Source organism: Mus caroli, chromosome 11 (assembly GCF_900094665.2).
Source record: "Mus caroli chromosome 11, CAROLI_EIJ_v1.1, whole genome shotgun sequence".
Taxonomy (NCBI): domain Eukaryota; kingdom Metazoa; phylum Chordata; class Mammalia; order Rodentia; family Muridae; genus Mus; species Mus caroli.
The window spans coordinates 45,697,865-45,720,388 of NC_034580.1; the positions used below are offsets into that span (position 1 = coordinate 45,697,865).

At 43.6% G+C, this 22,524-nt stretch overlaps 1 protein-coding gene across 5 annotated transcripts in view; it reads right to left on the reverse strand.

The window, feature by feature from the left end:
- Nucleotides 1-25: 25 nt before the first annotated feature.
- The window catches only part of Znf879 (zinc finger protein 879), a 74,407-nt gene continuing 51,908 nt past the window's right edge, over nucleotides 26-22,524 (reverse strand). For 2 of the 5 annotated variants that reach the window (XM_029483368.1, XM_029483367.1), the window contains 4 exons: nucleotides 13,357-13,441; nucleotides 5,044-5,170; nucleotides 4,350-4,442; nucleotides 26-3,240 (listed from right to left, as the gene is read on the reverse strand). In XM_029483368.1, coding sequence (XP_029339228.1) covers nucleotides 1,811-3,240; nucleotides 4,350-4,442; nucleotides 5,044-5,170; nucleotides 13,357-13,441 — 1,735 coding nt within the window. In that variant the 3' untranslated portion in view covers nucleotides 26-1,810. Of the gene's footprint in view, nucleotides 3,241-4,349; nucleotides 4,443-5,043; nucleotides 5,171-13,356; nucleotides 13,442-14,483; nucleotides 14,629-17,883; nucleotides 19,803-22,524 lie in introns of those variants that run through there. The other 3 variants (XM_029483369.1, XM_029483372.1, XM_029483370.1) reach the window with 3 other exon arrangements.

Below are 22,524 nucleotides of genomic sequence, written 5' to 3' on the forward strand. Positions count from 1 at the left end.
CTTTGTAGACCAGGCTGGCCTCGAACTCAGAAATCCGCCTGCCTCTGCCTCCCGAGTGCTGGGATTAAAGGCGTGCGCCACCACGCCCGGCTTTTGAAGACCTCGATTCTTAAAAGGTTATAAATTAAAAGTTTCTCTGACTCTAAAGTGCAAACAGGTTCATAGCAGGAGACTCTTGTCAACACTGGCCTTCTACAATACGTAATATATTGTTTGGATGACAGTCTGCCCACCTGTCTGCTCAGGCCAACTTCTATAGTACTGTAAGACTCTATTCAGCTAGATCCTAAACCAGATCCCACTACAGATACAGGGGAGTTAGAAAGAAGCTGCCCCTAGGGGAAAATTTTAATTTGAAACAGTATGTTCTAAATTAGTAAACTGAGTCTTTTTTAATCACTAAGGGCTATGGAGAGAGAAAAAAAGTCCTAAACTCTTTGTATGTGTTATGTATCCACTTTGGCACACACATGTATGTACATATATGTGAGTGTGTGCATACAGCCATTTGCCTATGATGATGTTTTAGCCAATGACAACATATGTTAGAGTGGTCTCATCAGACTACAGCTGGTCTGGGAAATCCCTATTTGTCCAATTACATAAGAGCTGTCGTGACTCTATTAACTATTATAGCACCTTAGGTACAATGCATTGCCCATTTGTGCAAACAAACCCTCTGTGCGGGCAGCCAGACATCACAGCACACGCAATTATATACAGTACATGACACATGGTGATGGTGACAAACTACATTACCAGCTTACTCATTTGCTATACTATACTTTTATCCTTAGAGTATACACATTCTACTAATAAAATTTACACCAAGCATGATGGCTCATGCCTCTGATCCCAGTACGTGGGAGGCTGATGTAGGAAGACTGCAAGTTCAAAACCAGCCTGCTCTACATAATGAGTTCAAGGCCATCTTAGGCTACATAGTGAAACTCTATCTAAAATAAACAAGCCAATCAATAAAAACCCTTACTATAAAAAAGTATGGATATATGCATGCATAACAATTAGTAAAAAGAGGCCATGGATTTGAAGGAGAGTGGGGAGGAGTGTATAGGAGGGTTTGGAGAAAGGGAAGGGAGAAATGTTGTAATTATAACCTCAAAAAAACTTTTTTTAAAAAATTATGGTATGTTGATCACCTCAAGAGATCACATTGATTGGCTGACCCAGACTATCTAGGGCTATACAAATGCAATGATGTTCCTATAAACATAAAAGTGCCTAATGAAGCCTTTTCTAACTGTATCCCCATTGTTAGGTGACATGGCCATATATACATAAAAGTCCTCTATGTGTATATATGAATATAAATGCATACATACACACATGTATGTTGTATAAGGGGCAATTTATAAAGAGCTTTATTGTTGATACACAACAAGTCAAAGTATTCTTTTCCTCTGTAGTGGCTCTTTATGAAAAGGACTTCTCCCTATAACTCACCATTTTAGGGACTGAGTCCCCACAATTCTTCACACTATTAACTACATCAAGGACTATCTTGAAAAGAAAAATCATAACACAGAAGCTCTTAGAAAGAGATGGCCCTCTCATGAAACAATGCTTATATGCAACAGTTACTCATGCGCTTTGTTTTTTAAATGAGGCCTTTCAAACTTTTTCTACGAATTTTTAACATTCTTTGTAATAGTCCTTAAATTGCTGATGTCAGCATTCTTTGTGCATCCACTGTCCATGACTTCGTGGTAACTATTTGCTGTACAAGTAAAAAAGATGACACTATTTTGATTTGCATTCTACTCACTATTCTTCTGGTTGCTGTCTTGGATTACAGCGATGAATTAAAGTTCTCAGGCTTGTCTCCTTTCAGAAATTTCTGATACGGAGTAAGGGATGAGCTATAGATAAAGGGTGTCCCATATTCTTTCCATTTATACAGCCTTTCCTTAAGGTGGACTTTTTTGTGTCTACAAAGGTTTGACCTGTAACTATAGGCTTTCCCACACTCCATACACTTGTAGAGCTTCTCTCCAGTATGGATTCGCTCGTGTTCAGTTAGGAATGAATACTGGCTGAAGGCCTTTCCACACTGATTACACTGATAGGGTTTCTCTCCAGTATGGATCCTCTGATGCCGATAAAGGTTTGATTTACAGCCAAAGGCTTTCCCACATTCTTCACACGTGTAAAGTTTCTCCCCAGTATGAATCTTCCGATGTTCATTGTAGGAGGAATACTGGTTGAAAGTCTTCCCACATTCGTTGCATTGATATGGCTTCTGTCCAGTATGAATTCTCTGGTGTTCGATAAGGGTAGACACACGTGTAAAGGTTCTCCCACACTGCAAGCACTGGCAAAGCTCTTCTCCAGTATGGAGTCTCTGGTGTTCGGCTAGGGATGGAAACTGACTGTAGCCCTTCCCACACTCAGCACATTTATATGGCTTCTCCCCTGTGTGGATTCTCTGATGTCTGTGGAGCTTTGCTCTGCAGTTAAAGGCCTTGTCACACTCGGCACATTTATAGAGCTTTTCCCCAGTGTGAATCCTCTGGTGTACAGTGAGGGTGGAACACTGGCTGAAGGCCTTCCCACACTGCCGGCAGCGGTAAGGTTTCTCTCCGGTGTGCACCCTCAGGTGTTTGATGAGAGTGGAGCTGCTGCCGAAGGCTTTCTCACACTCGCTGCACTTGTACGGCTTCTCTCCGGTGTGGGTTCTCTGGTGAGCCAGGAGGGAGGATCTATGGCTGAAGCTCTTCCCACACTCGCTGCATTTGTAAGGCTTCTCCCCAGTGTGAATCCTCTTGTGCTCTAGAAGATGAAGGCTTTGGGTAAAACCCTTGCCACATTCACTGCAGACGTGAGGTTTTTGTCCTGGGTAGATTTGAAAGCTTCTCATTAGATCAAAATTCTGTGGTAAATCTTTCTCTGAAGTGTGATACATAGCAGGAACACTTTCTGTAGGATCATCCTCTTGTGAGACAAGTGCTTTACTTATGAACAAGGGTTTCTCCGGCTCGCGGCCTGTGGGAGTTCCGTCTTCACTGGTGGTTTCCTTGGGTGACGCTGCCCCTGGCCCATGTACTTTCTTTTCTTGCTCCTGTGCTGTATCTCGGCGCTCAGTTTTCACGAGCTCTCCAAAGCTGATTTTCCAGTAAACACACTTAGTGGATCCATTCTTTATCAGCCCATTAGATGTCTCTTCAGTAAGAACATCTTGTTTGGGTGGCAATGCTTCTATCTCTGGCCAAATCTCGAAATCTGAAAAGGATTGGAAGAATTAATTCCTCCTTTGCTAGAATAGAGACACGGATGCATCAGAAAGCCAACGAGACTGGCAGTAACAGGGAAAAGAGGATTCATGCAGCCTGATCCCAAACATGGACCTGGATCTGGAGGGAAGTGGGATGATCAGAGGTAAATGGGCTAAGGAGCAGGGTATGAGGATAGACTAGACAAAGCAGTCCTGAAGCTGAGGGGACTGCAGTTCTAGAGAACAGGAACTCCACACAGGGAGGGACAGAGCAGACCACTTAAGGTCATACGGAATGTTGTGAAGGGACAAGCTGAGGCTAAGCACCAGGAGTCCCTGTTTCCTCCTTCCCACCCCGCACACGCAGCACCCCGCACACGCAGCACCCCGCACACGCAGGCAGCTCCCTCTGCTTCCTGTTTCTCAGTCACGGTCACTGCATTTCCCCTCATGGCCCTCTGAACCCCACCTATATTGATTGTTTTTCTTAAAATTGTGACTTCACACTCAACTGTAATTTCATCACAGCCTGTGAAAGGGGAAAGTGGTCTGTCAAAAAGTTGATGTTTGTGTCTTAAATATTACAAAAGCCGCAAGTTCAACACATCAATCACAATGAAAAACAATAGCACGGGCCAGCCATGTGCAGCACTCTCCCCTCAGGCTGAAAGGACGGCATGCTTTCTTGCTCTCTCTCGTCCCTTCCCACCTTTCTGTTAGGCCAGAGGAGAAATGACTTATTCATTTCCTCTTTAAGTTAGCACCAGAAGACTGCATTCTCTTTGTAGGAATCTTATGCAAATCTGTAAGTCTATGAAGTCAATTTGTTCTTGAGTGTCCCCACCTCAAGTTTAGCTCTAACTCTACGTGAAAAGATTTAGCTTGTGTTCACGTTAAGAAACGCCGAGCTTTCTTTACTCGATCCGTAACTGAAAATAGATGATCGTTGCATTTAGATGGCTGCACGTCAACAAGCTATCCACTTAAACACAAGAGGCCCTAAGCATCTCCAAAGGGCTCATTATTCACAAAAACATCACTGTAGCACTGCGCCACTGCCCTTTCCCGACATACTCAGATAGATTTCTGTGTCTCCATTTGCCAACGGCTCACTCACCTAGGCAGGTGTCTTCAGGGACTTCTCTTTCCATGCAGGGATCTTGCCCTTTTTGCAGCTTGCCAATCACAGGAGGTATTGAAGCCTGAAACCCTGCTCATGGGAAAGAGAATGGAGTTGGGATGAACGGCCTGAAGAGCAATCCCAGAGCCACTTCATATATTACTCACCTGACCTAGAAAGCAGAGAAGTTCAGTCTTGCAAGGTGGGACACACAGGTAACAACTCACTTCCCAGGGGGACACTGGAGATTTAGGGCATAGGGCAAGAAGGAAGGACCAACTCAAAATTAACGCACGGTCCTAAAAATGAACTTCTTTCAGACAGGGCATTCCTGTACGGTTTTTAACATCTAAATGCCTTCTATGAATTTCAGATTCTGAACTGGGATTTACTCACTGGCCTCAGGCAGTAAACAGACTGACGGTAGGGTACAAGGAAGGGCAAAGAAAGTCGGGAACACAAAAGATGTCAAGAGAAAAAGTGTACTTTCAACTCCACAGAGATTAGACTTTTCTCTGCAGCATAATGGAATGGAAAACAGAGGATTCTGAGCGCAAAGAAGCAGCTTCAAGATATCTTCTACTGGACTGTTCATTAGAGAAAAAACCCTTTCCCGGCAAAGCCGGGTAGCAAGTAGGGGTCACGTGCTTCCATGGCAGAGTCTTAACCCCTTACCCAGCAAGCCTCTTACCTAGCGAGGCCAGGTTGCTGTAGTTCTCCAGCATCACCTCTCGGTACAAGGTTCTCTGAGCAGGGTCCAGGTGCAACCACTCATCCTGGCTGAAGGACACGGCCACATCCCTGAACGTCACAGGCTCCTGGAACAGCAAACCCATTCCTGCTTACCCCAGACAATGGGTACATACCAAGAACTAAAACTATCTCAGAATACTAAGAATTTTGAATCATTTCTTTTATGGAAATAGTTATTAATTATTTAAGTAAACAAGTATTTATTGAGAACCTGCTAGAATCAAAGCTGTGGGGATTTGGGCATTAAAATCCCTGGCAGCAGGATATAAAATCCAAACCCAGAGGGGCTGGAGAGATGGCTCAGTGGTTTAGAGCAGTGACTGCTCTTCCATAGGTCCTGAGTTCAAATCCCAGCAACCACATGGTGGCTCACAATTACCTGTAATGGGATCTGATGCCCTCTTTTGGTGTGTTTGAAGACAGCTACAGCATACTCATATATATATAATGAATAAATACTTTAAAAAACTCTACACCTAGAATTTTAAAGTGTTCTAAGCAGGCACACCCTTCTCTCAGTCAAAATCTAAATAAAAGAAAGGATAACAATATAAATCAGAACACATGTGGAGCAATGTAGGGAAGCTGAGGAAAATACCAACCAAACAGGAAGAAATCCCTGGACAGAAAAAAAAAAAAAAAGATTGTTTAATCAGTATGTTAGGGGGCTGGCAAGATGGCTCAATGGGTAAGAGCACTGCCTGCTGTTCGGAAGGTCCTGAGCTCAAATCCCAGCAACCACATGGTGGTTTACAACCACCCGTAATAAGATCTGACTCCCTCTTCTGGTGCATCTGAAGTCAGCTACTGTGTGCTTATGTATAATAATAATAAATCTTTTTAAAAAATAAGTATGTTAGGAATGGTGGTAGGAACTTGGCATGCACAGTCTCCTTTAAATCTTATGAAAACCCTCTAGGGAGGAGGCTACAGTTAAAGTACTTTACAAATGGAAAACCAGGTCTAGAACAGTTAAATGACCTAGGTTAGCAGGTTAGCTGAGTAGGTAAAGGCACTTGCTGCCAAGCCTTGCCAGCCTGAGTTTGGTCCTTCCTGAGCACATGGTAGAAGGGAGCCAATTCCCACAAGGTGTCCTCTGACCTCCACACTTGAATTACGGCTCATACAGACGCAACCAAAAGGTAAATGAACAGGTTAGGTAACCCTCCTGAGAGAATACCGGGGAACGTGGTAAAACCAGGTACCGGGCTCAAGTAAACAGACTTCAGAGCTACTAGCATGGGTTTCTATTCAATATGAAAATCAAAAGAACTGCAGGGTTTGTAAAACTATGTATGTGCCAAATAGTCATTAAGAAAGTAATTTCAGTCTGGCGTGGTGGTGCATGCCTTTAATCCCGGGAAGAGGCAGGTGGATCCGACTAGCCTGGTCTATACAGTAAGTTCCAGAACACCCAGGACTATACAGAAAAACCCTGTCTCAAATAGATAGATAGATAGATAGATAGATAGATAGATAGATAGATAGATAGATAGATAGATAGAAAGATAGAAGATAGATAGATAGATAGATAGATAGATAGATAGATAGCAAAGTAATTTCCTCCAAAAGAAACAGCTCCCAGATATGAGAGAGTGCAAGGCAGAAAAAGAGGGGTTTTTTTCCTGGTTTTTCAAGACAGGGTTTCTCTGTATAGCCCTGGCTGTCCTGGAACTTACTCTGTAGACCAGGCTGGCCTGGAACTCAGAAATTCGCCTGCTTCTGTCTCCCAAGTGCTGGGTTTAAAGCCATGCACCACCACTGCCCGGCTCAGGAAGAGATTCTTATTATAGCACATGAAAGTAGTTAGCTTTGAAACAAAACTGTGGGTGAGTATTTTACTGAGAATCCGTCAACATGGGGAGGCCATGTCACTTTAGCCTTGCACACCTACCACGGGGGCTGACTCCTTCCGCTTCAAGGAACAATATCAGTACTAGGTAGGGACATTCTCTGGGTGCTGAATGCAACATTAATTATTCTACTTAGTTATTAATTCTACTTTATTACATTATTAATTCTACTTTAACAGTTGTTGGCACACTGGTTACAGGACCTGTGAATGCACAAGGAAAGGGACTCTGTAATTCTGTTTACCTAGAGGACTGAGACATGAGCAGACTATGTAGATTAACACACAGGTAGAGCTGTACTGACGATGGTCCTTACTAGGAAGAGTCGGCTGTAAGAGAAGCCTACGTCGTCACAGCTACTGTGACATAACTAACTGCTAGGACAAGGAAACAGATTTTCCCTCCTGGTATCTAAAGAACCAGCCCTGTGGATAGCTTAATTATAAAATAGTGTAAGACTTCTGACTTCCAGAACTGTGAGACAACCAATCTGTGCTGTTTTAAACACTGAATCTGTGGTAAACTGCTGCACAGAAAAAACAACAACATAGAGGTAAAAATTTAAGGATAATTAATGTATGTGTCTATTAATAAGGCAATGGATGGGCATATGATAATATACATGTTACATGAAATACATACAGCCATTAAACAAAAATGAGGTAAATTTGTACCCCTGGCACCAGACTTCATCTTAAATACTACTGATCCATATGAAAAGGCAAGCTATACAACAATCTTTTGAAAAGTTTTGTACATGTATACACCTATGCAGGGTATACACGAAACACCTGGGACACTTCCTAATTATTCCTTGGTGTTTGTGGTTAGGGGAAAGCAATCGTTCATTAATTTTTTATCATCCTCATGATTTTTTATGCGTTTTTTGTTCCTTTCTTTCAGATCTGTTTTCAGTGCTGGAGATGAAACCCAGGGCTTCAGTCATGTTAAACACATGTTCTACCCATGAACTACACACTCAGCCCCTGAGTTATTCCAGGTCACCATTTAGGGCTAAAGAGAGAGCTCAGTGGCAACGCACTTGCGTGGTAAACATGAGGCTCTAGGACCAGTCCCCAGTAACCACAAGAACAGTCAGAATCCACCTAAATTTCTAAAGTAACTTCAACATTATACCCTAAAGGCCTGGATGTGAGCTGTCTTCACATACTTGTGTATCTGAACACTCCCTTGGTGCCCAGCCTAGAGACTGTATCCTTTTGGAGCTGTGGTCTAACCAGCAGAAGTGGGTCACTGGGGTGGGTTGGGAGGTAACACATTTCTGATTCAGTTAGAGCTTTCGGCTTCCTGACCTATCGAGATGTGAACAAGCTGTAGTGAACATTACCACCGTCCTAGTCCAATCTGCTCCAGCGTTCCTTTTCCTGCCATGATGGGCTGTAGTCCCTAAAGCCATGAGCCAATAAGTCCTTCCTCTTTAAGTTGCTTCTGTCAGAAATTTTGTCCTAGCAATACAGAAGAGTAGCTAATATACACTTCTTTGAATTATCAGCAGTTTCTAAGAATTATAGCACACATCCTTATTTCTTCTCTACAGCAAACATATTCTTTCACAGAATACCAGAAACTTAAAAGCACACAGGACATTATTATCTCTTCTTTATGCTACGGCTGCTGGATGTTCCCAGTTGGTACAGTTTATGAGACTGTACCAAGCATACACCTGTACAGCTTTCATTTAAGGGCAAAGGAGAGAACACAGCAAGACTGAATGAGGAGGCCAACATTCCATTATGATTTATCTTCTTTAATAGCACACCAGGCCTTCCTCCAGTATCCCTGGACCTGTGTGCAGGATCTTAGTTACGAGCCCTCTAAAGAGGCCCTCAGACTTACACAGTTACCTTTCTAATGTTCTAGCCTGGATTCCCAGCCAGCAAAATTTCCTTTTTAGCTACCACAACTTCTTTGAGTATTTCTTGTTCTGCTGGCAACAAACAAGCCGAATTCCCTTCTGTCTGGGAGTGTCTCTGTCTTGCCTCCATCTTGAAGACTGTCTTCACTGGAAACAGACTAGGTGACAGTTTCTTTTATAGGAAACATCGTCTGACTTTTTCTGAACTCTAGTGACTCTGATGACAAGCCAATGGCCATCACTTCTCTGTGTGTCATGTTTTCTGGTTTGCTTTTAAATTTTTGTGCTTTGGTTTTTTTTGTAATTTGTCTGTGACTTTTCAGCTCAATATGAGGTGCTGCAGCCATGAGAGGTCATTACCACAAATCATGCCTACTCTAAGTGAGATGTGCTGTGTATATAAATGCTTCATTGATTGGTTTACACACGCATATACACACATGCAGTTGCACACGCACTCAGTATCTCTATAATTTTATATTGATTACATGTAAAATGATATTTGGATATAATGTATTAAACAAAACATCAAGTTACTTGCTACTGTGTATTTCTTTAATATTGTCACTAGGAAGCTTTAGACACATGGACTACATACATGGTTCACACATGACAGTGACATCATGTGACTCTTTTTTTTTTTTTTTTTTTTTTTGGTTTTTCGAGACAGGGTTTCTCTGTGTAGCCCTGGCTGTCCTAGAACTCACTNTGTAGACCAGGCTGGCCTCGAACTCAGAAATCCACCTGCCTCTGCCTCTTAAGTGCTGGGATTAAAGGTGTGCGCCACCACTGCCCGGCTGTGACATGTGACTCTTATGAAAGCCTCTTTCTCACAAAACTGCTTCAATACATTTCAACTGCGCAATACATTTCAGTCCTCAGATTCTGTAAACTATGTAACCAGATCCTTATGGATAAAAAAATTTATTTTAATTTTTAATTTACCATTATTCTTTGCTTGTATATGCTATCCACATATGCATGTATTTCTAGCGTGCATGTGTGTGGAGGCCAGAGGCAGGCAGTGGGTGTCTTGCCCTATTGCTCTCTCCCTTTGTGAGATCGAGCCTCTCACTGAACCTGGAGCTGGCTGGCTCACAAGGTCAGCTGCTCAGTGAGACAGGCTCCTCTCGTCCTGACTCCCTGCACTCTAGTGCGCAGTGTTATGACGATGCTGGAGCTCTGAACTCAGGTCCTTGAGCCCGTGAAGCAAGCACTTCACCCACTGAGCCGTCTCCACACTCTGCAGATGAGTATTCATCTTTTTATGTTGTCACAAACGCTACATAATGATCATTCTCCTAGCATTCTCTGGCAGAGGCTTCCCTGTAGTTGTGAGGTAAACCAGTGGTTCTCAACCTGTGGGCTGTGACCACGTTGGGGATCACATATGAGTTACCTGCATATCAGATATTTACATTACAATTCATAACAGCGCAACATTACAGTTATGAAGCGGCAATGAAGAAATTCTATGGCTGGGGGTCAACACAACAAGAAGAACTGTATCAAAGGGTCACAGCATTAGGAAGGTGGAGAACCACTTGAGATAGACTGAGCTGCTGGGTTCAAGTTACCACGCACTTTTGATTGGAAGATGCAGCAAACTGCCCTTTTTCAAGATGGCAGTATTACCTCTCACCTCACATACTCTTTGGATAATGTGCTATCAGTACTTCCCAGCCAAGAAGAGCTCCCTCCCGTAACCCTATGAAGTGGTGTCTTATTTATTTTCTATGCTGTGATAAGACACCATGACCAAGGCGACTTCTAGAAGAAAGAGTTTATTTGTGCTTACAGTTCAGAAGGAAATAGCTACACTACAATTACAAACTCTTCCATTAACTTGCCTTGCCTAAAATGAAGACTATCGGTCCACCGTCCACCTTGGGATGAGAAAACTCACGTGAAGTATCCCCACTTTGGACAGAGAGTAGCCCAGGCCTGAGCTGGGACTGCTACGCACTGTATTCTGCTGGTGTTTGTCACTACTGTAGCACTAACCTTATGGGAGAAACAGGCAGAGTTACAGGGATTAACAGCGTTAGTGAGAGGCCAAACCTACTCCATCTTGGGACTGGCCTCCTTTAAAAAACAAACAAACAAACAAACAAATAAAAAACCCTTAACTACAGCAAAACTCAAGCTGTACCCACATACCAGGAAGGACCGAAAAGCTTGTTGTTGGCCAGAGTTACTCCCTGGCTACTTCGTAGCAGCAACAGTTAATCAAAGATTAGCCTGATTGTTTCAGATGTACTTTCACACTGTTCATGAATGTATACGGTCTTGCTTCAGATCGCCCACCTGTCGGCTTACAATGGACATTTTGTTATATACTTGTCAGGATAAACCCTCCCTCACTTACTTCCATTTCCTATAAAACCTTGTCCCACTGAGGGTTCGAGTCTGCTCTGCCTTCCCTTCCTGTCCTGCTGCGTCAGAGTTGGGTGGGAGGATAGTCCAAGCCCAAGCTTGTAATAAAGAGACCCTAATGTTATTACATTGGAAACGGCTCCGTGGTGGTTTTGGGGGGTTCACAAACTGTTCCTGACACAACAAGAGAAACATCCTGCTCCGCTGGCTTTAAGCCGCACCTCGCATTCCTCTGGTAAAACTACAAAGGCAAACATCAACTCTGCCACTCCTCACGATTTAAACTGCCCAGTGAAAGGGGGAAATGCTCTGGCCTTACTAAGGCTCATTAATAGATTCCTGCTTCTGGTGGAGAGAATACACGCTCCACTTCTAGCCCTGGATGGAGGCGTGACAAGTCTAAGTCAGCCTGAACTTTACAAACTACTGTGTCCTTCCCTTAAAAGTTAATCCAGGAGCTGGGGAGATGGTTCAGTGGTAAAGAGCATTGGCTGCTCTTTCACAGGATCCAGTTTCAATTCCCAGCACCTACAGTGTCTCACAACCATATATAACTCCAGTTCCAGGGGACTATGGCAAACTCTTCTGGCCTTCACGGGCAACTGGCACACATGGTGCACAGACATACATGCAGGCAAAACATCCATACACATAAAATAAAAATAAATTTTTTTTCCAAAAAAATTAAAGAGGTAATTAAGCTGGGCCTGTCAATCACCTGGCCAGAGTTTGCCTCTATCCACCTTCTCACCACCAAACTCTGGTTCACTTGAAGACATGCTAAAGACAAGGAGGACTGATTATCCCTTAATGAAATAATGTGCTCGGCCTTCCCAGAAGCCTTTGGGCAGTGCCACCTTGGAGCCTGCCCAACTTTCAGTTATTCCAAAAACTGTAACTTTTCTTTTTATTTATTTATTTATTTTTCTTTTTGGCCAAAATCCTAAACATGCTTTCCTTGGAATTCTGGGGTTTCTCACCCATTCTCAAAATCTACTTCCCCCACCACACATCTGTCTGCTGTGGAGAGAATATCTTATGTCTGTAGGGATTACCTGTCAATAATAAATCTGATGGCTTATGGCTTAGGCGGAACATAGGAAGTGTGACATCTGGGAGGAGAGAGTTCTGGGACAGTGCCAGGTGAGAGATCCACTTGGAAAGATGTGAGAAGACAGACACATGGTACCTGAGCACAGGTAACCAGCCAGGTGGCAGAATGTAGGTTAAAATAATTGGGTTATTTTAGTTATGATCTATTCAGAGCAGAGCCTAGCTACATGGCCAAGGTATGTGTAGCTATATTTTGAGTCTCAGTCTTACTTCTGAGAGCATGGGTCTGGGAGGAAGCACCAGTCCTAACATGTACAGTTTGCCCATCATGAGCCTGCTGATCTCTGCTGCTGAACCTGCCTTTCTTGTTCCTATCTCACTCCTCCTGGCAGCTGCCAAGACTTACTGCTTGCCTGAACTGTTATTTTTCTCAGCCTCTAATAACATTTTCTTCAAGCTTCCTTCTGAGTACATGTCTAGGTTCTTCTATTAATGAAGTTAAGAACCCAAAAGAAAGGGCCAAATTTCCCTGGCAACTGAAGACCACAGAAGATATATTAAATTATGTCATGTTTGTATGGATGTGGTACCTGTTGATAATAATAATAATAAAATAATAAATATAATATAATAATAACATAAAATAAAAAAATAAAAATAATTAAAAAATAAATAATAAATAAGCCTTTGGCTTAGGCAGGAAATTAGGAAGTGGGACATGAGGGAGAAGAGAGAATTCTGGGATTGAGCCAGAGGAGAGATCCAATGGTAGGGAGACCTTCACAGCTCTGTCTTTGGCTAACACAATGGGGTAGGCACTCCATCTGAAGGATTCCCCATATAAAAAAAGAAAGCACCTGGGAGGTCTTATGAGGTGGTGGCTATCATCTGTGCTGGACCTGGCAGAATCCTTTGATAAGTGTGAGAAGGGAGGCTTTTGTATCTTTTCTTTGCAGGTCAGCTTCAAAACTGGAGTTTGCATACCCCTGTTAAATGCTAATTTTGCAAGGGAGAAAATTGGCAGGGGCAGAAAATGGAAACACATCCACATCTGAGTCAGAAAGCAATTTATGCAAAGACAAGCTTCACTTACTGTGCCTCGGGCAGCCAGCAAATCCACAGCCATTTCCCTTCTTAGTGTTCCTGCCAAAGGAGAGCCGAGTGCTGACCAAATATGCCTGGGAAGAAAAAAAAAGGTGTAGTAAGGAGTTCTGGTACAAAGGGAAGGCTTGGAGCCAGGAGGGTAAAGCCACCCACAAAGGGGGTCTGGAGAAGTGGCTGTTGATTAAAAGCACTTCCCTTGTTCACAAAGAAGTTTGATTATCAGCACCCACATTGGGCTATCCACAGCTACTTGTAACTACAGGGGATCCAACATCCTCTCTGGCTTCCTTAGGTACTGTGTGCTCATGGGCACAGACACACAAACAGACACAAACATACACACATAAAAATAAATTAAGTTTTAAAACCCACCCATAATGGTACCAAATGACAGGAACACTGACAAAGCCAACCTGCCAAAACTACATCCCTTCTGTATATTAATCACACTTCTTCTTTCTTACATTGATCCCTCCACACCCACCTACAGGCCCTTTAGCACCTTGTACAAAATTCGTGGCAATGTCAAAAGGTTGGACAGGACTGATTTAAAGTACAAAGGATAACGTGTCCAAGCTCTCTGCAAATGCTGTGTCTGTCTACCTCAAGAACTTAAGTGTTTGGGAATTCCTGGAACCAGTCCTCTGTGCAGCAGAGGTGGGGCTGTGCTGTCGACGTGGCTGAGGTGGACAGCCAGGAGGTTCACAGCCTGCCCAAAGTGTCAAGACAGCAAGCATCACAAATGGGAAGGAAATTCTGCTTTCAGTCTAAGGCTCCGATCAAGATTCCGCGAATGCTCGGGCCACAATGTGCCTTGGTTTCTTCTTCTGCACCATAGGCACAATGAAGGGCCAAGGGGCCTGTAACTTGCTATTAGATGCGCTAATTCTTTAAGTTAGATTAGACTGCTAGGTATCGGCTGTTGACTTTAAGATCTGCATAGCTAAGATGCTACAGAAGATGCACAGGCCTCTGGATCCTCAGTTTGGTCCCAGCCACGCTTCGTGGCAAAAGATCCCCGAGCCAGAGGCCGCAGAGCAGTCGCCAGGCCGCGCCGGGCTCGCCTGGAAGCCCACCGCCCGCTACGCCCCGGTCGCCCCTCTTCACCCCACTCACGGACGCCGGCGCTAGCTCCCGCCACTCTCAGCACGAGCAGTCTCGAGAATGTCGGCCCCAGACGCTCTCTCCTAGCACAGTCAGGATCACCTCGGCCAGGAGCCCCCCAAAACGCCGCGAGCAGCCCCGCCACCCGGAGAAACCCCAGAGAACTACTTCTCCCGGCATGCCTGAGGTCTTTTCTGACTACACCTCCCAGAAGGCACCGGGGCCAGGCGAGTTCTGAAAGCTGAGTCAGGTTGTGTTGTACTGCAAATCCAGCAAACCTGTCCCTGCTCTCTCAGTCAGTCCCTCAGACTTGTTTGCTAGGAGGGTGAAGTGATGTGACAGGACAAAACTGGAATTTAAGGTTTAGGATCCAGGTACCAGGCCAGCCTGACTAACTACATGTGGACAGCCAGGACTACATAGCAACACTAAAACAAACAAAAAGCAAAACAAAACAAAACTCTAGGAGAACCCTAGCCCACATCACTAATCATTGTAGTTATTTTTACTGTATACAATATGCAGGAAACAATGTGACATGGGCCTTGATGTGCATCCCAGGATGGCTTCAGAAAGCAGGAGGATTAAAAAATAAAAGTAATTGATTGAATGCCTTTTGATTTTTTTTTTAATCCAGCTAGCTGCTGAATCCTAAAATCAACTTCCATTTGGTTGGGACAGCAATGGACCTTCAGAGATCCTACCTACCTCTAACCTCTAGGATTTCGTTGTTTTGTTTTGTTTGTTTGTTTAAAAGAAATACATAACTGTAACTCTCTCAAGCTTATCTTTCTGATCTGGGAAATCAGCCTGAAGAACAACAAAAACTCAGCAGTGAAGGTGTTTAAATAGCCCTTCATGGCTAAACCAAGGCTCTCTTAGAAGCCACAGTCTGTTGAGTGAAAAAAAATCCCAGTTTCAGGTATGTGTTGCCTCTCTAACAGTATCACTGGCCATAGAGGCCCTCATAACCTCTTACCCTTCAAAAGCAATTGTTTCTGGTTTTGTTGTTGTTTTTGTTTGTTTCCAGAACTATATGAAAGTTCCTGATGCTGGAGATGTCATATTCTTTCGTTGCAGGAGCATGGAGATTCAGGCTTGACCTGAGCTGGAAGATATCTCCATGTGCTTGCTAGCTCATTGTCAAAGTGCCCCAAAGCAGCTGTGCAGGCTCCTGGGGTAGAGCCGATGCCAATATTCTTGTTCAGCTACAAACATAGTATGAGTACAGTCAGGATTTTCCATCTTCATTTAAAGCCTGTTTCACTGGAGAAAACTTCTATTTTCCAGGGCAAAACCTGTGGCTGGGGAGATCCTAGTCCCCAGTAAGGGAAACTACTGCTATTATTTTGTTTAATAGGTACTACACACCTTCGAACCATTTGAGATAAAGGGAATAGAAAACCACAGCTATTAACATTGGTTGTGGGAGAAAACTTAATTTTTAAGTGTGTGTATGCTCATATGAGTTTAGATGTCCATGAAAGCCAAAAGTCTTCGATGCCCTGGAGCTGAAGTTACAGGCAAGTTAGGAATCACCCAACATGAGTGCTGGGAATTGAACCAGGGCCTTAAGCAAAAGTGGTACTATAACCTGACTTTTGGCTTCTTTGTGCGTTTTTTTCTCTTACCTTCTCCACCCTTATCCCCTCCAAAGCCCCAACACTAGGTAGGAGAGAAAGGATAGAGGGGAAAGGGGGCGATGATGTCATTAGACTACTTCCTGCTGATGAGGACCTTTGAGCTCCTTGGGGGCATTTTTGATCTTTGTAGTCAGGATATCGCCAACCAGAAACCAGCAACAGCAAACAGCAGGAGAGGCGTGAGCTGCCACACCTCTCTCAGGGGCTCTTGTATTTATATACTCTCTTAAGAGTCCTCAGAATTCCAACCGCCATACCCTTGCAGAAACTATCTGCAGCTGGCAGAATCATGTACCCTGCCAGAGCATGAGGCAAATCATGTCAGCTGCTGTGGACAGTCTGAAGCAGCCACACACCCCACACCTGGGATTAAAACAAAAACATATTCCCAAAACAGTACTATGTTTTAAAAGAAACAAAAATTCTCACTATGTAGCAAACTGTTTTAACCATGGGATTGCAATTTCTCCTGACCTGGGAAACACCCCTCCCCAGTGGGAGGTAGTTGTTGTGGGTCACAGTTTGTCATGGCACTAAGAATACTGATTGTTGCTGTGGTATACTGAGCCTCAAGCCATGAATGGAAGAAAATAATCAGACAGACATCTGTATTCCTCTAAGGCACAGGGAAGGTTGCAGAAGAGGAAGAATGGAGAGGGTGCTGTTATGTGCTTTGAGCTTACCTTGAATGGAAACAGGGAAAAAAGAGGCTCACAAAGCTCAGGAAGCTCTAGAAATTTCATAGGCTTAAGAAGCTGACTCGAGAAGTTTATATAAACAGAGCACATCAGCTACAGGGAGCACTGTGCTACACTGTGACATAATTTCTCATTTCTAACAAACTGTGTGTGTGTGTGTGTGTGTGTGTGTGAGAGTGTGTGAGTGTGTGTGTGTGTGTGTAAATAAAATCTGAAATGCATTTGTCTGAGGAACCTCACCTCACAATTTAATACAGCAACGGTAATTGCTCTCTGAGAAAAGCAAGTGGAGACGGCAGGCATTTTGTGCCTTAGAGTGCCTTCGGGTCTGAACCAGAGGTGGTAAATTGTGGGAAGAATTCAAGAAATAATACACCTACATACTCAGGGTGATTTTCTTCTCAGCTTAGTGAATTTGTTGGGCTGACCTTCCTCAAATTGTATTGAGGCGTGTGTCTGTGTCTTCAACTGTTAATTCTGTACCAGCAGACAACTAAGTGCTGGCAGGATTTTGGTATTGTCATTTTTATGCCCATCACTAGAATTCTACACTGTAAATGTTTGCCCTTCCTAGCCTGCCTAAAACAACCTAAGAAATTGGTTGTGTTAAAGATCTAATGGCCAATAGCTGGGGCTAACACAGGGGAGGCAAGAAGGGAGAGATTCAGAAGTGGACATGGAAAAGAACAGAGACTGGAGAGAGATGGGGGCAGAGAACTAGGCTCGTGGCCGGTCTCAGGCTAGTACATTTGAGTTAAGTTTAAACTGCATCTGGGAGACTGCCCCAGCAAAAGGCCTGAGCTCTAAATTATACTGGAAGTCTTCATGTTGCTGGCAGGCCCAAGAAAATCCAGCAATAGAGAAAGGAAAAATGAACCAAAATTGTTAACAATAAACAAGCAGCCAGGCGTGGTGGCACTCGCCTTTAATCCCAGCACTCAGGAGGCAGAGGCAGGCAGATTTCTGAGTTCGAGGCCAGCCTGGTCTACAAAGTGAGTTCCAGGACAGCCAGGGCTACACAGAAAAACCCTGTCTCAAAAAACCAAAAATAAAATAATAAACAAGCACTTGTTTCCAGAGTATTAAAAAACACACTTTAGTGAAGTGACCCTGAAGCAGCTGTGCGTTACCTACACAGACTTCTTTTCTCATGTTTTCTAATTCAGCGATTTTGCACTCACACTCAAAGGCAGACAACACAGATCCTAGGCTGGTCTCAAGTATGCACTTTTACCTAAATCAGCAGTGATGTTAAAAAAGCTGGTGGCTATTAAGTCTGCATCACTAGAAAGAAAATATCAGTTCATCTCAGTGTCAACTCCACCATCAGTGAAACGTCAAAGAATCCACATACGACGTAACATTTCCAAATATTCCATGTAAGTTTTCCAAACACTCACGAGTTTATACTGCATCACAAATGCCTGATGTTTGCTGAAATCTAACTTCATGCTCAGCCCCGACTAACTGCTACTCATCACTCTCTGGATGAATTCTGTTACAGTCAGCGGGGAAGGAATGTCTCAAGGCAGATCTACTGCATGCATTTTACTTCTATGGTTTTTCTCAGTAATGAGTCTTCTGGTGGTTGGCAAGAGATGAGCTCTGACTGAACGCTTTCCCGCAAGCTTTGCATTTGTACGGCCTTTCTCCTGTGTGGATCCTCATATGTGTCATAAGCGAGGAACTCTGTCGGAAGGCTTTCCCACAAACTTTACAGTTAAACGGCTTCTCTCCGGTGTGGATTCTCTGATGCTGAATAAGGGCCGAGCTTTGGTTGAAGGCTTTTTCACAGTCACTGCATTTATAAGGTTTCTCACCAGTGTGGATCTTTCTGTGCGTATTGACCGCAGAGTGGGAACTGAAAGCTTTCCCACACTCTTTACAGTGATACGGCTTCTCCCCTGTGTGGATCCTGTGGTGGATGTTAAGCCGTGAGATCCAGGAAAAGGCCTTTCCGCATTCGGCACACTTGTACGGCTTTTCTCCAGTGTGGATTCTTTGATGTTGGATAAGTGCTGAGCTTTGGCTGAAGGCTTTCCCACATTCCTTGCATGCATATGGTTTCTCTCCAGTGTGAATTCTCTGATGGATAATCAAGGCCGAGTGGTAACTGAACACTTTGCCACACATATTACAGTGAAAGGGCTTCTCTCCGGTATGGATGCGCTGGTGTCTGCTCAGCCGTGATATTGATGTAAAGGCCTTCCCACACTGGCTGCATTCATATGGTTTCTCCCCAGTGTGAATTCTATGATGCTGAATCAGAGATGAGCACTGGCTAAAGGCTCTCCCACACTCGTTACACTTATAAGGCTTTTCTCCAGTGTGGATCCGTTGGTGATTATGAAGGGAGGAGCTGCCTTTGAAGGTCTTGCCACATTCCTTACATTCATAGGGTCTCTCTCCAGTGTGCATCCTCTGATGCCCAATGAGAGAGGTGGTGAAGCTGAAGGCCTTCCCACAGTCACTACAGATGTACGGCTTTTCTCCAGTATGGACTCTCAGGTGCTGTGCCAGGGATGAGCTTTGGCTGAAAGCTTTCCGACATTCCTGACATTTGTAGAGCTTCTCTCCAGTGTGAGTCCTCTGATGTTTGCTCAGGGAGGAACTGTGGAAGAAGACTTTCCCACAGATGTTGCATTTATAAAGCTTGCGTACTGTGTTGAATCCCAGAACTGAGTACTGCTGTGAGTGGGGCTTTCTCCCTCTGGAGGCAACTCCAGGTTTCCTAGGAAATGGAAGTGTTATACAGGGATTTCTCACGAGTCCGACCCCTGGAAAGCCTCGCTCTCGTCTCCAGCCTCTTCTAACAGAAAGCAGCATCTCGCTGAAAGGGTTTTTCTTAGTGCCTGGTTGCTCCTCTAACTGTTCCTCGTTTATACACGTTTTTCCCAATATGAAGTTAAAAAATTTATCCACTCTCTGGTTTTTCAAGACTTCCTTATTTTCTTCTTTGGAAACTATGGGTTCAAACAAGCTCTTCCATCCTAAATTAAACAACACGTAAGTAACTCTTACACAGAGAATAAAGGAAAATAATGTAAAATCATGTAACGCGGTCAGCAAATCCAAACTCAAAAATCACATGACGCAGCTAACAAATCCAAACTCAGAATCTAATGAAAGGTTAGGACAAGGACAAAGGAAAGGAAATAGAGGAGGGTAGACATGCCTGAAAGGAAAGATCTGAAGAAACGTGTGTGTGTGTGCGCCTGTGTGTGTGTGTGTCTGTGTGTCTGTGTGTGCCTGTATGTCTGTGTGTGTCTGTGTGTGTGTGTCTGTGTGTGCCTATGTGTCTGTGTGTACCTGTATGTCTGTGTGTGTGTGTGTGTGTGTCTATGTATGTCTGTCTGTGTCTGTGTGTGCCTATGTGTCTGTGTGTACCTGTATGTCTCTGTGTGTGTGTGTCTGTGTGTGTGCGTGTGTCTATGTATGTCTGTCTGTGTCTGTGTGTGCCTGTATGTCTGTGTGTGTGTCTATGTATGTGTCTGTGTGTCTGTGTGTGCCTGTATGTCTGTGTGTGTGTGTGTGTGTGTGTGTGTGTGTGTGTGTGTGTGTGTAAGTGGGCTGAGGATATCAGATGGCAGCTCTAACAGTAGGAAAGGGTGCCAGTCTTGATTTAGCAACAAAGCCTCAGGTATTGCTAAGCACAGCTTAGGTTGCTATTCAATTCATCATCCAGGTCAGGGGCCAGCATACTCAGGTTAATCCCAAAAGCAATCAGCAGGGAGGAAGAGGAGAGAGGGAGGAGGGAGAGTTGCCCTTGCCCCAAGAACTCTGTGAAGCAGTGTCAGTCTCAACAGTGCCACTCTGGCCCTTGTCAGCATGTAAATGTTATAATGTGCCTTCCCTCAATAGAACGAGCAGAGGCCAATGCTCTGGGAATTACAGGGACTACCCAGGCAAGAGCAAACTCTCCATTCAGTAGCCACGTAACCAAATTGCTGAAGGGGTAACCATGGCCTTATGAAAAGCATATGAGAACAAACAAAACCAAATCAATATGTAGTGGCGGTAACTATACTGATATTTAAACTGAGTGGTAAGATAATGAAGTTGAAGAGAAAATCTAGGGCCCCAGATGGCTGGATGGGGATCATGCTGCCTACAACAACTTAGTTCAGTCTTAGACTCAAGAGCAACAATGCCTGAAAGCTGTCCTCTGAGCTCCACACTCATGCTATGGCTCATCCCCCAACTACCCCTGCACAAAATTTAACTAATGTAAAAAAACAGGTAAAATCTATATAAGAGCCAGGATAGCAAGGATACACTATAAGAAATGAAATCATTGATTCAAAAAAATGAATATATTTTATAAAAGAGCATTCACCCTCCTGATTATAAAAGAAGCTACCAATATAGAAAAAACTGAGATACAGAATCAGACAGAGGGCTTGTTATCAACACTCACTGCTCAAAGACGGTAGAGTGGAGCCAAGTGTGGATGCTATCGATAGGGAAAAAAAAATCCAATGTCAGAATTCTACTGTAAAACCCATGTCTAAAGGAGAAGAGAAAGGACTTAAACTATACATATGTTATACACATAAATGCTGAAAAAATTATTGATAGAAAATAACCTCATCAAAACAAAGTAAAAAATCTAAAGACAGTTCATGAATGGCAACCCAAGACGAAACTGACTCAGAATGCCCAGCTATTGCCAGAACAGAGTAAATTCTGGGAAGTCACTGAGCCCAAGAGAATCAACCTCTGGTACCAGAAACAAAGTCAAAATCCAAAGCAGAACAGGAAGTGGGCACTTACAACACGGCAACCAGAGTCTAACAAACTCAGCTGTAGATACCAGGAGCCATATATCTGCTATATATGGCTTGCAAATGTCACAGTCAAGAATGGCTTGGTAAGTATCTGCGAATCTGCTTAAATTCTATACTGTCGCCATTTTGGCACACCTACATTGTCGTGTATTTACATATGCATATATTTTGTTGTTCTTAACAATGGATATTGAGTTGCAGACAAAAAATTCGAAAGTCCAAGACAGAAGGGTGATACATTATTGTGAGAGCCTCTTACAGTGAAAAGAACTGGAACTTCTGTTTGACTTCATAGCCAGAGTTAACTAAGACACCTAGAGACCACTTATGGGCTCAGCCTGCTTGTTTAGCCTGGTCTGACTTTTCCAAGAACAGTGTAACAACTGTCCTTACTTGCCTTGGATTTTCCATGCAACCAACTTTTAAAACCTAAGCTAATGTATAATTTTAGTCTAATCCCATGCTCCTGACCCAGAGAACAATGCATGATGTGGTAGTCACTTGGAGAAAGGAAAACAATAGGTTGAAGAACAACCTATAAAATAAATGCCTGCCCCAGAGTCCAGAACAGCACTCAGGTGTCACATGATAGCACTGGTCTGTCATCTGGGTCAGTTGGAGTTAGTAAAGCTTTATCCCTTATAACACTCTGTTGTAGATTTCTGTAAAATATCCCTCATTCTTTTCTCATATTCCTGTCATATTCAATAAATGCAGAGCTAACGCTCTGTTGTAGATTTAGTTTATTGTTTATATTAGGTCAATTGGGTTCCCAAATTGCACGGGAATTCAAAAGAGGAGGAAGAAAATCACCATTGCCAGGGAGGAGAAGGTCCCAGGCTGAGAAGTGTAGGAGAGAGACAGAGACACACTTCCAAGATGAAAGAGTCGGGGGTCATGGCCCAAGAGGGTTACAGGCCTGGGT